The 14,166-nt window shown below is 41.7% G+C and overlaps 1 protein-coding gene across 4 annotated transcripts in view; it reads left to right on the top strand.

Annotated features, from left to right (window-relative positions):
- LOC143214179 (pseudouridylate synthase RPUSD2) overlaps positions 1–14,166 on the top strand; it is a 209,194-nt gene that overhangs the window by 131,116 nt on the left and 63,912 nt on the right. For all 4 annotated transcript variants that reach the window (XM_076434904.1, XM_076434903.1, XM_076434906.1 and 1 more), the window contains 2 exons: positions 4,512–4,616; positions 14,077–14,164. In XM_076434904.1, the coding sequence (XP_076291019.1) occupies positions 4,512–4,616; positions 14,077–14,164 (193 nt within the window). The remainder of the gene's footprint in view (positions 1–4,511; positions 4,617–14,076; positions 14,165–14,166) is intronic.

The following is a 14,166-nucleotide window of genomic DNA, read 5'->3' as shown; positions in this document are numbered from 1 at the left end:
AAATCGGCCGTAACCATAGGGAAGTCGAAATTAATCGACCAGAGCGTTAATAAATCGATCATGCGATTGGAAAATTGATTTGTTTCATTGCCGCAATTTTTCCGCATTGTATTCGCTGTAATTTCTTGACGCCTTATTTTCAGTAGCTGTTTTTATCGCGGAACTATTACGTTTATTAATCCCTTATAGTCGCGAGGAAAAACTCGATTATTCAAAACGTTAGGAAGCCGTCGATCATCAGTGTTTTTGCTGGTAATTAAAGAACTAAATAACAATCTCGGAGATTATGAGAATGTAAGCTGATCAACAAAAAATTATGAGGCCGTAGTTTACGGTTATTAATGGCGCGACTTTGTCACGATTTCGAAAAATATATAATTTAGCGTCCACGGATTATACATGTTACATCACGTTTACGAGCAGATGGTCACAAGGAATCGGTTCATGCGATCCGAGCTTTGCGCAATCCTGATAATTATGTAACGATTATTCTCTTAAATAAAACTTTCACCGTGCACGGTATCTTCTAATACGTCACACGCATTTCACCAACGTAATCTCTATGTAATTCTCCACACTTTCTTGAACAGTTAGTTAATCTCTCGCGTCTTTCACTGCTGCCGTAACCGACGAATGATTCTTCCCAATTAAAAATTCATTAGGGTTTCGTTCCTGTCAATTTTCATTCCGGAAGGAATTTTTCTCTCGTTCCAATTTCGATGAAACAATCTACGAAGCTACGATCGTTCTGGAGCAATTCTTCACAATTCTTCTTCAATTTAATAAATCACAATTTACGATTACTTTGAACCAATTTTTGATCGAACAATTTATGGAACTATAAACTTCTACAAACCTTTCAGAGTCCAGTATTGACATTTTCAAAAATTCATTCCCGCGGAATTGTTTCCCATCGAAAGATACAGATTTCGCGAGGTCATTCGGTGCGAGAGGAACAGCCTGATCGCCGTCAGTCAATGAGAAATTAGTGGAATCGACGAAAACAGACCTTGACCCAGTCCTGTTAGCCCCGAGCCTGGTCCGATTGCAAACCGTTCATGTCCCTTGCGACAGGGCACGCGTAGAAGGAAGAAAGGACACGGGCGACCGGTTAACAGGAGCTACACGAGCCATAATTGCGTCCGTTTTAATCGGCCGAAGGGAAAGCCCGGTAACGGAGTCATCGATGCGCGATCTCGTAATGACACGGTAAAATCGTGTAATCTGCGTGGCCGGGAATCACGCTGATTGCGTGCAAACACGAACGGGCTGCGTCGTAAACGATACGGTGGCCACGAACGACACGATGCAACGGCGCAACGGTGCAGTGGTCGGCATCGGAATTTTATCAACTATCCAACAGCTGCACAAATTCTTGCCAAGAAGCCTCACAATGTGAAAAACAACTTGTACTCCTTTTTTAGTACAGTAATACATCTAGCTTGAGAGAAAGGCTGAAATCGTTTGATCCATGTACGAAAAAGTTATTTTGACTTATAAAGTCTCATCAATAGGCAGCGGATTTTATGCATTTACGACAAGAATGAGTGGGTGTACATAATTTGAAACGGTAAAAGCATTCGAAGAATTTGTCGAAAAGAAATGTCTGATTCATTCAAGATTGTTCAAATTCAGGTAGAAAAGATTTTTATTTTGCATAAAGATCCGCTGTCTAGTCATCAATTATGAGACTGTAGGTTCGAAATAAGTAGGTGTAACTTAAAACAGTAAAAGCATTACATGAATTTTAAAATACTGTTATATTATGTTCAACTTATTGAACATATTAAGAAAGAAAAGAAATGTCTTATTCACTCGAGATTGTTCAAATTCGAGTAGAAAATTTTTATTTTGCATGAAGATCCGCTGTCTAGTTATCAATTATGAGACTGTAGGATCGAAGGGGTTTCCAAGAAAAAATTCATGTTACTGTACTTTTGTCATATAAGCGTAGGTTCGAGTTTAATGGCGGAAGACGTGGTTTCGGTTGGCGATTTGACTGAAGCCCGCCATTTTCCTCTGTTTAATAACCGAGAGAGAAAGAGAGTGAATTTCCTAGCGCTTAATCTTGGCTGCGGCGCGGCGCGGCCTGTTAAATCTTCGATCCATTAATCTTTTCCCGGGCCGTTCTTGTCCAAAGGAAGCCTTAACGCACCATTAAAACTTCGACACCTAATTACCGGGCATTCGCGGCCCGTAGAACTTTTGAAAACCAGTCCGCGCCCGTATATTTGTACTCGATCGGGCCCCGGCCATTACACTTTTGGCCGGAACTTCTTCTCTCCTCTCTCGCCCCTTTCTCCGGCTTTGATCAGTGTAATTAGAACATCGGCCGATAACGTAATTAACTATCGAATGAATTCGGAGATTGGAATTTTCTGCTCCGACGGTTTTGCGAACTTCTCGCGGTTACGATTTTACCGGTTTCTTGACTTACCGGAGCTTCTTGTGCATGAGAGTGCCATTTGATTCGTTAGAATTTTTTCTATGCGCTGGAATTATCTCCATGACTTATTCGAATTTTTAAATCAATTTTTGATCGACTGCGGTGCAAGATTTTCAGTCAATCTCTTTTCATTCCTCTGTAAGTCACAGGGATAAACAATTTTTTAAACGTGTTCTACTTCTGAAGAATCCTTGAGGAAATAAACGAATTAAGCACTGTCATTTTTAAGTTCAAGGACTGTAGACTCTTCCCTGCCAATTTTCAAATAAATTTTTAATTGATTTTGCTGCAAAAGATTTTTATGTAAAATCACAGGGACGAACAATTTTACACCTGTTCTACTTTGGAGGACTCTTTCAGGAAATAAACTAATTTTCAAGTATTTTTCATGCCCCATGTGTTCTATGTACCTGTCTTTTAAATGCAATCGTAATTAAGTTTTCCCGAATTTTACGAAGCGAAATTTTCTTTCAATGTTTTACAAATGGATAAAAATATTTTGACACAAGGAACGAAGAATAGGATGGCTAGCAAACATTGTCGAACAATGCGTAACAGGATCGGACAAGGACGCGCGGATCTAATTATATTAACGCTGGTCGCGCGACATCGATTAACCAGCCTTTCGCCGATTCGCGCCATTACGCCACGGCCCGAATTACCGTCCAGTAAATCGGAGCCCTCAGTGTGCTGTCCACGTTCCTCTCTCGCTCTTCCTATCTCTATTTGGCCGTGCTGCTAACGAGAAATTAGCATGTGCGGGGCTGCGCCCGTAAAGCAGGGACGAGTTAAACCGATTATCATGAATCGATGCGCTCGGAACCCCTTCGGCCGCGGCCGCATTAACGACAATGCGCGACGATGTCTTGTCGACTTGACTGAGACTAGTCTGAAATGCCTACTCGCCTGATCATTCACCAGGAATTTTTAGCGCGATACCTGTCTTCGTTTAACCTCTCGCGAAGTTGCGGGGGAACATTTTTAACCGTGTTTCGTGTAGAAGAATCCTTTCGTTCTTCTGTGAAATTCTGGGAAGAAGAATGTTAAACCAGTACTACTTCAGAGGGTTCCTCGAGGAAATAATTTAGGTAGCTACTATCTAAATTAAACATAGAGAATATAGACATTTCCCTGATAATTATTGAAGTGAATTTTGCATTGATTTGAATATTAAATTTTCAATCGAACATCTCTGCTCTTGAACTTTTGTGAAATTCTGGGAAGAAGAATTTTAAACTTGTTCCACTTCCAAGGGATCCTTGGGGAAATAAATTAGTGAGGTTCTATATCAAAATTAAATATAGAGAATGTAGACATGTCCCTGATAATTTTTCAAGTGAATTTTGCATTGATTTGAATATTAAATTTTCAATCGAACATCTCTGCTCTTGAACTTTGTGAAATTCTGGGAAGAAGAATTTTAAACTTGTACTACTTCCGAGGGATCCTTGCGGAAATAAATTAGTGAGGTTCTATATCAAAATTAAATATAGAGGATGTAGACATGTCCCTGATAATTTTTGAAGTCAATTTTCTATTGATATTAATATAAAATTTTGAATCGAACACTCCTCCTTTCGCTCGTCTGCAGAATTCTCGGAAGAATTAAAGAATTGTACTACTTCGGAGGGATCCTCGAGAAAATAAATTAGTTAGATACTATCTTCATCCAGTTTAGCGACTGCTACATTCCTAATAACTTTTAAATTAATTAGTGACTCGTGCCGGTGAGAAACATTAATTAGAGCAGATCCTTTTCCTTTCTCTTTCAAAGTGGCAGCGTTACAGGCCCCGCAGACCCTTTCTGCTGAGAAAGAATTCTTAAAGGATGAAATAAAATGGCCTCTTAATGAAATTACGGGGCACCATTTTACACACTCGTTTCAATAAACTCCCAGGAACGCAGAGTTTAAAGCAGCCCCTTATTTTACAGTAATCCTCGTGGAGATAAAACGGTGGCCTGGTAATATCTCCCAATGTTCAGACCGTTTTGTAACGGTTACTGCTATTTTAATGTCGGCCGTGCAGTTTTAGCGAATGATTAACAATGCACGTTTTATTTCAGGTCGATTTGAAACCACTGCGAGAGGCAACGATCGCCGTTCCGGCGCCGAAGATCTCGGAGAAGCGGAAAGCTGAAGAAGCGGACGCCAGTAAGGATTTGAAGAAGGTGAGTTCTTCACACAGAAACACACATCACAACACTAATTTCCTCTCAAACTATTATTACTAAGTAGATTCTTGTGCAAAATAAAAATTAGCATTAACTTGGAAGACACCGGAGCAATATTTATTTGTTTATATTTTTACTTTCGATTTTTAGATTCTTGAAATTTTTTCACAGTTTCGTATTTCGTCATAGACGCATAAAATCCGCAGTCCAATTATTATAGCACTAGACTTTACCAAATTTTAATTTGGTCCTCCAGTACCTTGCAAACGAAATGCAGAACAATTTTATTTTGCATAAATATCCGCAGTGTAATTATCACGTTTGTTAACACATGTTTATCAAACTCGTTGAGAAACACTTCAAACGCAATACGTTAAATGTAAACACCAGCAGTTCCGTTTAAATCGAGGTCAAATTTTATTTCCCGGCGGTTAGAAAAACTGCAGACGGTTATTAGAACTTTTCTTCCTCTGAGGTAGGAAATTATTGGCAATTACTGTCAGAAGTTCCGATCGGTACGACATTGAATGATCGTTCTGCCCTTGGTCGGGGTGGAGAGACAATTAGGCGAATAAATAAGCATTATAGTGGGGACAGGTAGAAATCAATGGAGGATCGAGCTTAGTGTTCGGGTGACGGTGACCTGGAGCAGATCGGGAAAACTTCTCGCTGCTTTCTTATCTTCTGTTCCCTCTCGTGCTGGTAAATGTGTGTGTCGGTGAATACGATCGTCTGTGGTAGTGTTCGGAGTTTCTGAAGGCAGCTTAACACGCAGATAAAGTAAGTACTCGCTGAATAGTCGACTTGGCTGGAAGAATTTGCGGAGGACATTTTCACTTCAATTTCAGTAATCCAATTTTTTTTCAACAATTGTTCCGGTCAATATCTCCAAAGAATACTTTGTCGAACATTCTCACTTCAATTTTAATAATCGCATTGTGCTACGCTCACTGTCGAGAAATTTTGATTAATTTTCTGGTATTGTTCACTCATGCTCAATTTTTGGCTATCTTTAAATCTTTATGACGTATTATGGACTATGACAAAATCAAGTTATTGATTAAAATTAAAATTGACACTTTGCAAAATCTAATAAAATCTGAATACCACTTCATATTACTTTCGTCTTCTTATAATACATAAAAATTTATTTTGTAACTTCTCCAAATTCTCAAAATAATGCCATAAAAATGTAACATGTATTTTTTGGTAATTTCGGTATGTTAAGCAGAAATAGAGCTGATTTTTTTATTTAAGCGATGAATTTTAATGAGTAAAATGTTTTCCTGTTTGTTCGATGATCTTTTGCCAAAAAGAAAAAATAAGAAAATATTTTATCGATTGAAGTAAGTGCATCGCTTGAATAAAGAAATTCGGTTTTATCCCGCCTTAAAATACCGAGATTACTTTGTTGCCAGCAATATAACAATTTAACATTAATTCCTCGAGACAAATATGCTCTTTTAATGGCATCTGAGTGATACGGGGTGTCAGTATTTTTTAAAAATATCTCGTAAGTCGAACCGAAAGGAGTCGAGTGTACGTAGAAGTGAAAAAAGCAGGGATCTCGACGAGGCTCTCGAGAATCTATTTCGAAAGCATGGAGGCAGCCGATGCCAGCTCCTTAGCCATCGAAATCAGTGGAACAGGTCCGAAACGGTGCGCGTATTTCATCCACTTGTCGCGTATCTCGGTCGTTCTCGTCGATATCCGACGTCGGAGAGCGTCCCGGCGCCGTCACGGGGCCACGTTCTCATTAATCCAGACCGGCCAGTCGTCATTAACGAAATAAACGGCAGCCGCCATCTCGCACCTTCGGCAAAATTCGACGCCCGTTACCTCGTTCCCACGTCACCGTTAACGACGATTTTTACACGTTCGCCAGCGCTGCTCCGTTCGACGTTCTTCTGCTTGTTTCCAATCCCACTCCGGCAAAACCGTTCTCGTTTTATTCAGAGCTCCGTGTACTGCAGCTTCAAAATGGAAAACTTTAGATAATCCTTCTCTGAGAATTTTAAAAGCGGAATTTAATGAGACAGCTCTGGAAATCAAATCAAAATTATTATTCGTTCTGGCGATTTTTATCATGAACGATTTTTGGACAAGGGCATACGTTTTTATGTAAACGTTCTCAAACGCTCGAATAATTTTTCAAAATTATATTATACATTCTGTCCAAGTGAACAAAATGCGTGCAATATTATTTTTTACTCATATTAGAAAGAAGCAATCTTAAGTTTTATTTAAAGAAAATAAATTGATGTTTCTTGTCTACGGAAAATTTGAATGTAGTATTACTCGGTCCACGATAAAAGTGAGAAATGGAGGAACAGAGATGTTTTAGGGGATGGAAGGACGCTCGGCGTCGAAAAACCTCGTCGGTCTGCAGAGAAACTCTGCGCGCAGTTTGTTGCCGCCTGTTGCTGAACGACTCCGAGCGTCGCCGTGAGAAAAATACTTTCTCCGTTGCAGGAGGACGAAATCAGATAATCTAGAGAACAAAAACTGGCTTTTAGGGAAAGCGAAAGCAGTATCGCGCGGGCTCAAACCATTTCTCAAACGAGTACAACGATTTTCCTAACTTGTCTCACTTCGGTTTCTCAACTGCGATTTAGACACAGTACTTGCATAGTTTTATTGTATTGTTAATTCCACGTACGCTTAAAAATCCTCAACAAATTATGACGTACAAGATCGAACAAAAGGCGAACTTTTATTGTAATTCTAGCCTACTGAATGTCTCGATAAGACAAAAAGCTCATCCGATTCCAAACTTTTCAAGTTTATCCGCAAAACCGATTAATCCGCCGATAGAATTCAATGAACATCAAATTTGTTATCACGACAATTCAATTTGCAACGACGGAATTTGTTTCGAATTGGAGCTCGCGTTCTCGCAGATTAATGGCGGATTAACAAAGCGGCGGAACGGTCCCGGGGGTTAAGACTTTAAGCGCTGCCTTGAGCAATTAATTTCGAGTGGACCTGTGAAGTTCCAGCGATAGGGGTGGCCCGGCAACTTGGTCTGACACTTAGAAAAAACAAACAACAGACGATAAATTGTCTCATTCGCTTTGTGTCCCATCTACAATTGCTTCTACACCGGCGGAACACCGCGATCAAAAGAAACAGCGGCTTCTTTTGTTTCGAATTTGCCGCCATTGCCTTCTGCTCGTAACGACGTTCTTCCGGTCCCTTAATTGCGAACAAAGACAGCATTTTCACCCCCCGGTTCGAAAGCGATGTCGTTATTTTAACGAGTCCAGCCCGCAAACATTACCATAGACTCCATAAAAGATTTGTTGTTTAACAGCTTCCAATTTCTCGAGCGACAGAGACGGCCGCCAAAATGGCGACCGCATATTCCCGCGAAAATTCAATTTCGTCGGACCTCCGGCGAGCATCCCCGTTTCAATTTTATCGAGTTCGCGATCAATTATCGCGCCGGTACAGATATTTGATCAAACGTTGCGATTGGTTTCGTTTAATTTAAACAATATTCGCGGATTGTCGGAGTTGATGCGCGCGGACCGGCTCCCTGCCGCGAGTAAATAAATATGGAGATTGATAATTTTTGCGAAACGCCGACGGTATTCGGTATTAATAAAATCCTTCGAAAAGAGCGTCGACCGGTCCCGTTTGTCACCCATTATAACGATTTCCGAATCAATTCGTGTCCGAATAATTGATAAATATAATATGTATATACATAAATAAATCTGATTTCAGCGAGGAGGAGAGAGAATTTATCGTGCATCGTGACGAGTGCCTGTCAGTCGATATTAACTGCCCCCACGACCGCCGCCTCTTTCGTTAATGTAAATTTAATTACCGTTTAAACGTCATTAGCGCGATCGCGAAGCTAACGTTCTGCTAAATTGGATGAACGACGTTGATTTACGGTCGCTCGAATACGTTAAATCGAATTTGCCGCGGGTCAAGTAGCCGTCGTCGTCGTCAGCTATGCTCCTCTGCTGGCTACGGCCCTGGATCGTTATTTAAAATAATAACTGTCCTTATACTGGACCTGTTAGCTAACTGAAATTTATTCTAGTGTTCTCACCCTCTTAAAACAACCCCCATAAGAATTTCTAGTAGAAACCAATTAAATTGGAAGGGGGACCATTTTACTTGCACTGTAGTTTTCTCACCCCCAAAATATACACAAACCGAAAACCGCAGAAAAAAACGTTTGCATTCACGATTTACACAGAAAAGTATGCAAAAAAAAATCAACCCCTAGCAGAGGCATGATCGACAAGAAAAATTCCACTGAATGGTAATCCGCGTGCGCAGGAGCCAGCCTTCGAATCGAGGAAAAAACAGGACAGTTCTTGGCGGAAGGGTTGAAGTCGGCAACTTTATTAATATTTCTCGTCGGAGGGAGGGTTAAGACGTCGAAAGGGTGGTTGGGGGATGTTCGATCGTGCGAAATAAAGTGTTCCTCGGCCGAGACACGAAGAGTAAACGGCGGAGAAAAAAGGGAGAGGGGAAAAAAGGAGCGGAGCAGCCGTCGTGGCGAAAGGGTGGGTTCCGAGCCCTGCCAACAGACTTATGTTTCCATCCGCAGGAATTTTCGCGCCACGCTCGCCCCGTTCTGGACTTTCGGCTGTATCGACCGGCCCTGAACCTTCCCTTCATCCCCCTTGACAACCTCCAACAACCCCCGGTTACCCCCTCGAGCCACGGTTCCCGCTTCGAGGGGAGTCGATGTCTCCTTTCTGCCATCAACCGTGGCCTTCTTCTCTCACCCCCTTCGTCCCCGTTTAGGCTACGCGATGAGATTTTTCTTCTGTTCGACGACGAATGAATCCTCCAACTCGTTTTTCGCTACGTAAGCTCCTCTTGGTGGACGGAGGGAGAGGGTGTTGTGTTATTTTGGGGAGTCGCTGATCCCTCTCGGGACCTGGATTCCAGTTTTTGGATTGCTGGGGATGTGTGCTCAATTTAGGGGAGTTGAGATAAGTTCGATTAGGAATTTGGAGTTCTGTGAGGGTAGTCTCGAAAATGGGGTGGGAATGTTCTAATAAATTTGATCGTTAGCAGGCTCTGCTCCACTTGGACGTAGACAGGCTTCAACGTTTTCTCGACAATTGGTGTGGAACGTGTTCTATAACCAAATAAATTTTAGGGGTAAGAAAAATGGGGTATTAAACGCAGCTAATCTTTAAGGTCTTGCCTTCAATTTTAATTTAAATATCTAATTTTATTTGTAAATAAACTCTTTACTTCAATGTCATCGATCGGATTTCTTCGTGTATTCTTCACGCCGCAAGAATTATTTTTAATGCTCACTTTTTTCCTCCCGTGAAAAGGGATGCGCACGATTCAAAGGTTTCTTCGCGGCCCCAGAGCCGTTACTCTGGCGTCCTGGCATTTAGGCGCGTGTCCTCGAGGGTCCTTTCTTCGAAACTTCCTTTCAACCATGAAAGGACAAAGTTGTTCCCAGGCCTAACAAGCTCGAATACCAACCTGGTATTAATATAATAGCTGGCTGGTGTCAATATTTCTTGCGCGGTCTGCTCCGTACGTTCCCATTTCACTGAAACTGTTTCCAATACTTTCTTTAATTGTGTAACATTAACAAAGCGTTATTGAGAAACGTTTTTACCGAGCACTCGACTGAGATCGCTCCACTTACCGTCCTGAATCTAATTGTTTAATTTCTGCTTTCGTAACAAACTTTATCTCTGGCCCAGATTTATTTAAATACTCCTTTCGCATTCAGGATATTTGTAATGTCTGCGAGTAACATAAACATTTTTCTTATAAATGCATAAAATCAATAGTCTATACGAACGAGTCGTTCGCATTATGTTACAAATATTTACGATCTCGAATAAGTTCGATAAACGATTCTGCTTATTAACATTTTCATAGATGTTTACACAGAATCAAACAACAGTCAACAAAGTACACTGTAAACATATTTTCTCGTACGCTCGGTCTGATCAAAGTGTCCTCATTCCACTGAACAGCTCGTGCTGTCGGAATGAAACGAACTAGCAAACATTTCAACACTGGGACTTCATCGAAATTTTCTGAAACTCCGATAAGCTTTTCTCGCGGTGTAACGCGGTTTTCTGTCAGGGCTAACGAGAGGTATTAATTATGTCTGGTCCGATCTGATCAAGATACTATGCCCAATTCACTGGAATACCTAGGGCGGCCGTCGTTTCCGATGCTCCGTGGAGCGAGATCGATCGATTTGACAGGAATTGTTTGCACGTCGCGAATTCGTGTTACGCGTCCGGTTTAATCGGATTTCCATGGCTCGGTGTTTCGGCTGATTATTGTCTTAATTAAAACGCGCGGCGCGAACGAGGCGCCGTTACCGGAATATTAGGATCCATTAATGTAATGCGCCAGTCGGTTCTACGGGAGAAGAGAAAATAAGAGGGAGAGAGAGAGAGAGAGAGAGAGAAATTGAGAGGCGGAGAGAATCGACGAAAATCCGAGCATCCGGCTGTCGTTTCGCGCCTTTAATTACTGCGATGATTAACAGGAATTAATACGACTCCAGTGATTCCCTTTCTACCTCTAATGGTCGCGCGATGATCGACGGTTTGAAAACCGTATATGAAATCGATAACGGTTGCATTCCATCGTCATATTCGTTAATGTCGAGCCCAACTTAATCGGCTGGCTAATTTTTCTCCGCCATTTCTTCCGCGTGAAATTATATTTCTGTGCGCTCTCTAGACGAATTTAGTGAGAAGATTTGAACGAGCTGGTTTGGTCGCTGAATAAAATATTCAAAGTTCAGACTTTAGTTGCAGGTTTTCACGGGATATGCAGATTTTTTAATGAAAAATGCCACGGTTTTTTTTCCGCGAGTACGTTAAGGAGAGCGGCCCGCTGAAATTAGAATCGCAGGAACGTTAATTAATTGTGTTTGTCACGCGAACTGCCGCGAATTAAGAGGATTGTGCCCCCCAGTGTCGTCATCTCCAGAGGAAATCCTAAATTAATTCGTCTGCCATTTAATGGCTTCTTTGGGGAGCAACTGCGCTTCGGAGTGCTTTATTAGGAGCTCGTCTAATTGTAATTATTCCCCGGGAAAGCTACCGGAACCAATTAATAATTGACGGTGATAGAAAGCAATTCTTGCTAGAATGGTACCGTGTTATCCTAACGCGTTAAATTTCATCTCAACGTGTTTCTAGATGGAACAAATAAAAATTGCCACATATTTTGAGGCCCAAATTAGCCAATAATATTCGAGGACACTTCGAGTGTTAGATCAGGAGCGTAAAATATTCTATAAAATATAGATGAAATAACGTTCAAATTTATTTATAAATCTGGACAAATAATTCAGGAGAAATAAATGGTACCATTTTATTTCCACGTGTTGCAGCATTGCAATAAAAGTGACTTCATATTTCAAACTCTGAAAGGGCCAATACTATTGAAGTCAGAATACTTGGATAAATCTGCACAAATAAATCTGGTTGGCGACGCAATTTCACCCGACCGCGCGCGCCTAAGCGCCCGAGCAAAAAGCGGCGGGGTGTTTCATGTCGAAAACCAGCCAATAACGTTCAAAGTCGGAATCTATTCGGCAAATTGTAGTTTAGTGGATCGCAGGTTGAGCTGGCTCGGCGATTTCCCGCGTTCGAAGGGGGAAAGTCACCTATCGCGTCGCTCGCAACAATGAAAGAATTATTGGCACGGGATCGAAGAGAGAGAATTAGTGTCAGAGCCGTGGGTAAATTTATTTCGGCCTGCAGAGCGACGCAGCAGCTGCTATAATTGAAGGCTGGCCGGGCGCGGATCGCTGGAACAACGATGCTTTCGCTTGGTTCACGGAAAACAAAGGGAAGCTTGTGTCCCGTTCACAGCGAGGATTTGTGTTCCTTCGGACCGGAAATGGCACCGGCGCGTCGCCATCCATCCGCTGCCTTTACAACGACTTTTCCCCGCTCTTCGGAACTTCACTTTTCCGCGATTCTCTCTTTTTGTCCCAAATTTCTACCAATCATTACAGTCCAATACGATCTTCGATTTAATTGCAATTTTTATTATGTACATTCAAAACGGTGGCACGTCTAATCACCGAAGATTGCTGGTAGATATGCATTTGTGACAAAAGTGGGTAGGTGCAATTTAAAACAGACAATACATTAGGAAAATTAAGAAATTTGTTTATTTTGAAATAAATTTTCATTTCGTTCCAGTTCGTTACAGTTCAAGTAAAAAAATTGTATATTGTATAAAGAGGCTGTCTTCATGCATTTATAAAAAAATGAGTGAAAGCATTAAAAAAATTTTTAAATGTGATTGTATTGTTTTGAACTCGATAATGAAATTAATGCAATGTTTATTTCAACGAGAATCCGCTCTCTAGTCGCAATCAGTCGGCTCGTTCAGCGGAACGTAATCCAATAAAAATCGCATTACCACGAAAAAATATTACCGTGTAAGTCACAGCATTGTCGCGCCGGTTTTCCCGGAACAGCAATAAATTCGCGTCGGGTCCATTTTCCTAATCTCACAAACAGCCAGTGTCTCCTCGCGCTAACAGCATGCAAATTAAAACAGTTGTCGTCGTTCCCGTCGAGACAGAAGAGCGAGAGTGAGAGAGAACTTACTCCGTTGGTTCGGTTCGAAAGAAACTCCTCTTGTTTTTTCAACGAAAGCAATCGAAGTTGTCACCTGGCAGGGGCTCGCAAAAAGGGAAACTTGGCTCCGCGTAGTTCGCGGAAACTTTTCCCTTTATCGCGAGACTCGCCTCTCGATACCGATAGTTGTTTTTTCTTGCGATATCGACCACACACCGACGCGGCGCCGCAATCGAACACTGAGACCGTGGCTGACCACATCGGTCACTATCTACTGGATGAGCAACCGTGGATGATAAATGCCGTTCCAAATTATAACGTCGCCTTATCGCCAGCCCGTTCCCCGTAGTTTTATTGCGTTCCGTTCCGTGTCTGCGGTCATTCTTTTTCAACCGAAGCCTCATTCTCTTCGCTCAGTTCGCTCTTCAACAGTTTTTGCATAAAAGTCCATTGGATTTGTCTACCGATATTAAAAATGGCCCCCCTTTTGAATACTCTGAAAAGTTGTTTAAAATGTCAGAATTATTTCGTTTTTTTCTCTGCTCCGCCCAAGACTCCGCCCTCTTTGCCTTTACTCCGCCCCTTTCATTTTAGCCCCGCCCCCAAAAGATCCAGACACTTAATAGTATAAATTATCGACTTAAACTCTGTCTTATTCACTGATACACGATGAAACCTCTTAGAGTCTCGCTAGTAATGGATCTAACTCTACTGTAGACAGTCTGTAATCTTTACGGGACCTTTGGAAACCACGAAAAAAATGAAAGAACATTGTTTGAGTGGCAACAACTAGTATCCACTGGTTCCTCGTCTACGTGTCAGCGGAGCCGCCAACTACCCAGTCAGCCGGGCAGACTATACGGTTCACTTATCTATTGCGCTCTTTGTTCCAGGCGAAATTGGAAACGAAAGCCCTGAAAGCGAAAAGGCCAGGATTCACGGACGAGCGGTACAACGAGACCAGCTATTACGTGGAGAACGGT

The sequence above is a fragment of the Lasioglossum baleicum genome, chromosome 12 (genome assembly GCF_051020765.1).
Source record: "Lasioglossum baleicum chromosome 12, iyLasBale1, whole genome shotgun sequence".
Taxonomy (NCBI): Eukaryota; Metazoa; Arthropoda; class Insecta; order Hymenoptera; family Halictidae; genus Lasioglossum; species Lasioglossum baleicum.
The sequence above is the reverse complement of the archived record's forward strand: the minus strand, read 5'-3'. Positions and strand labels throughout refer to the sequence as shown.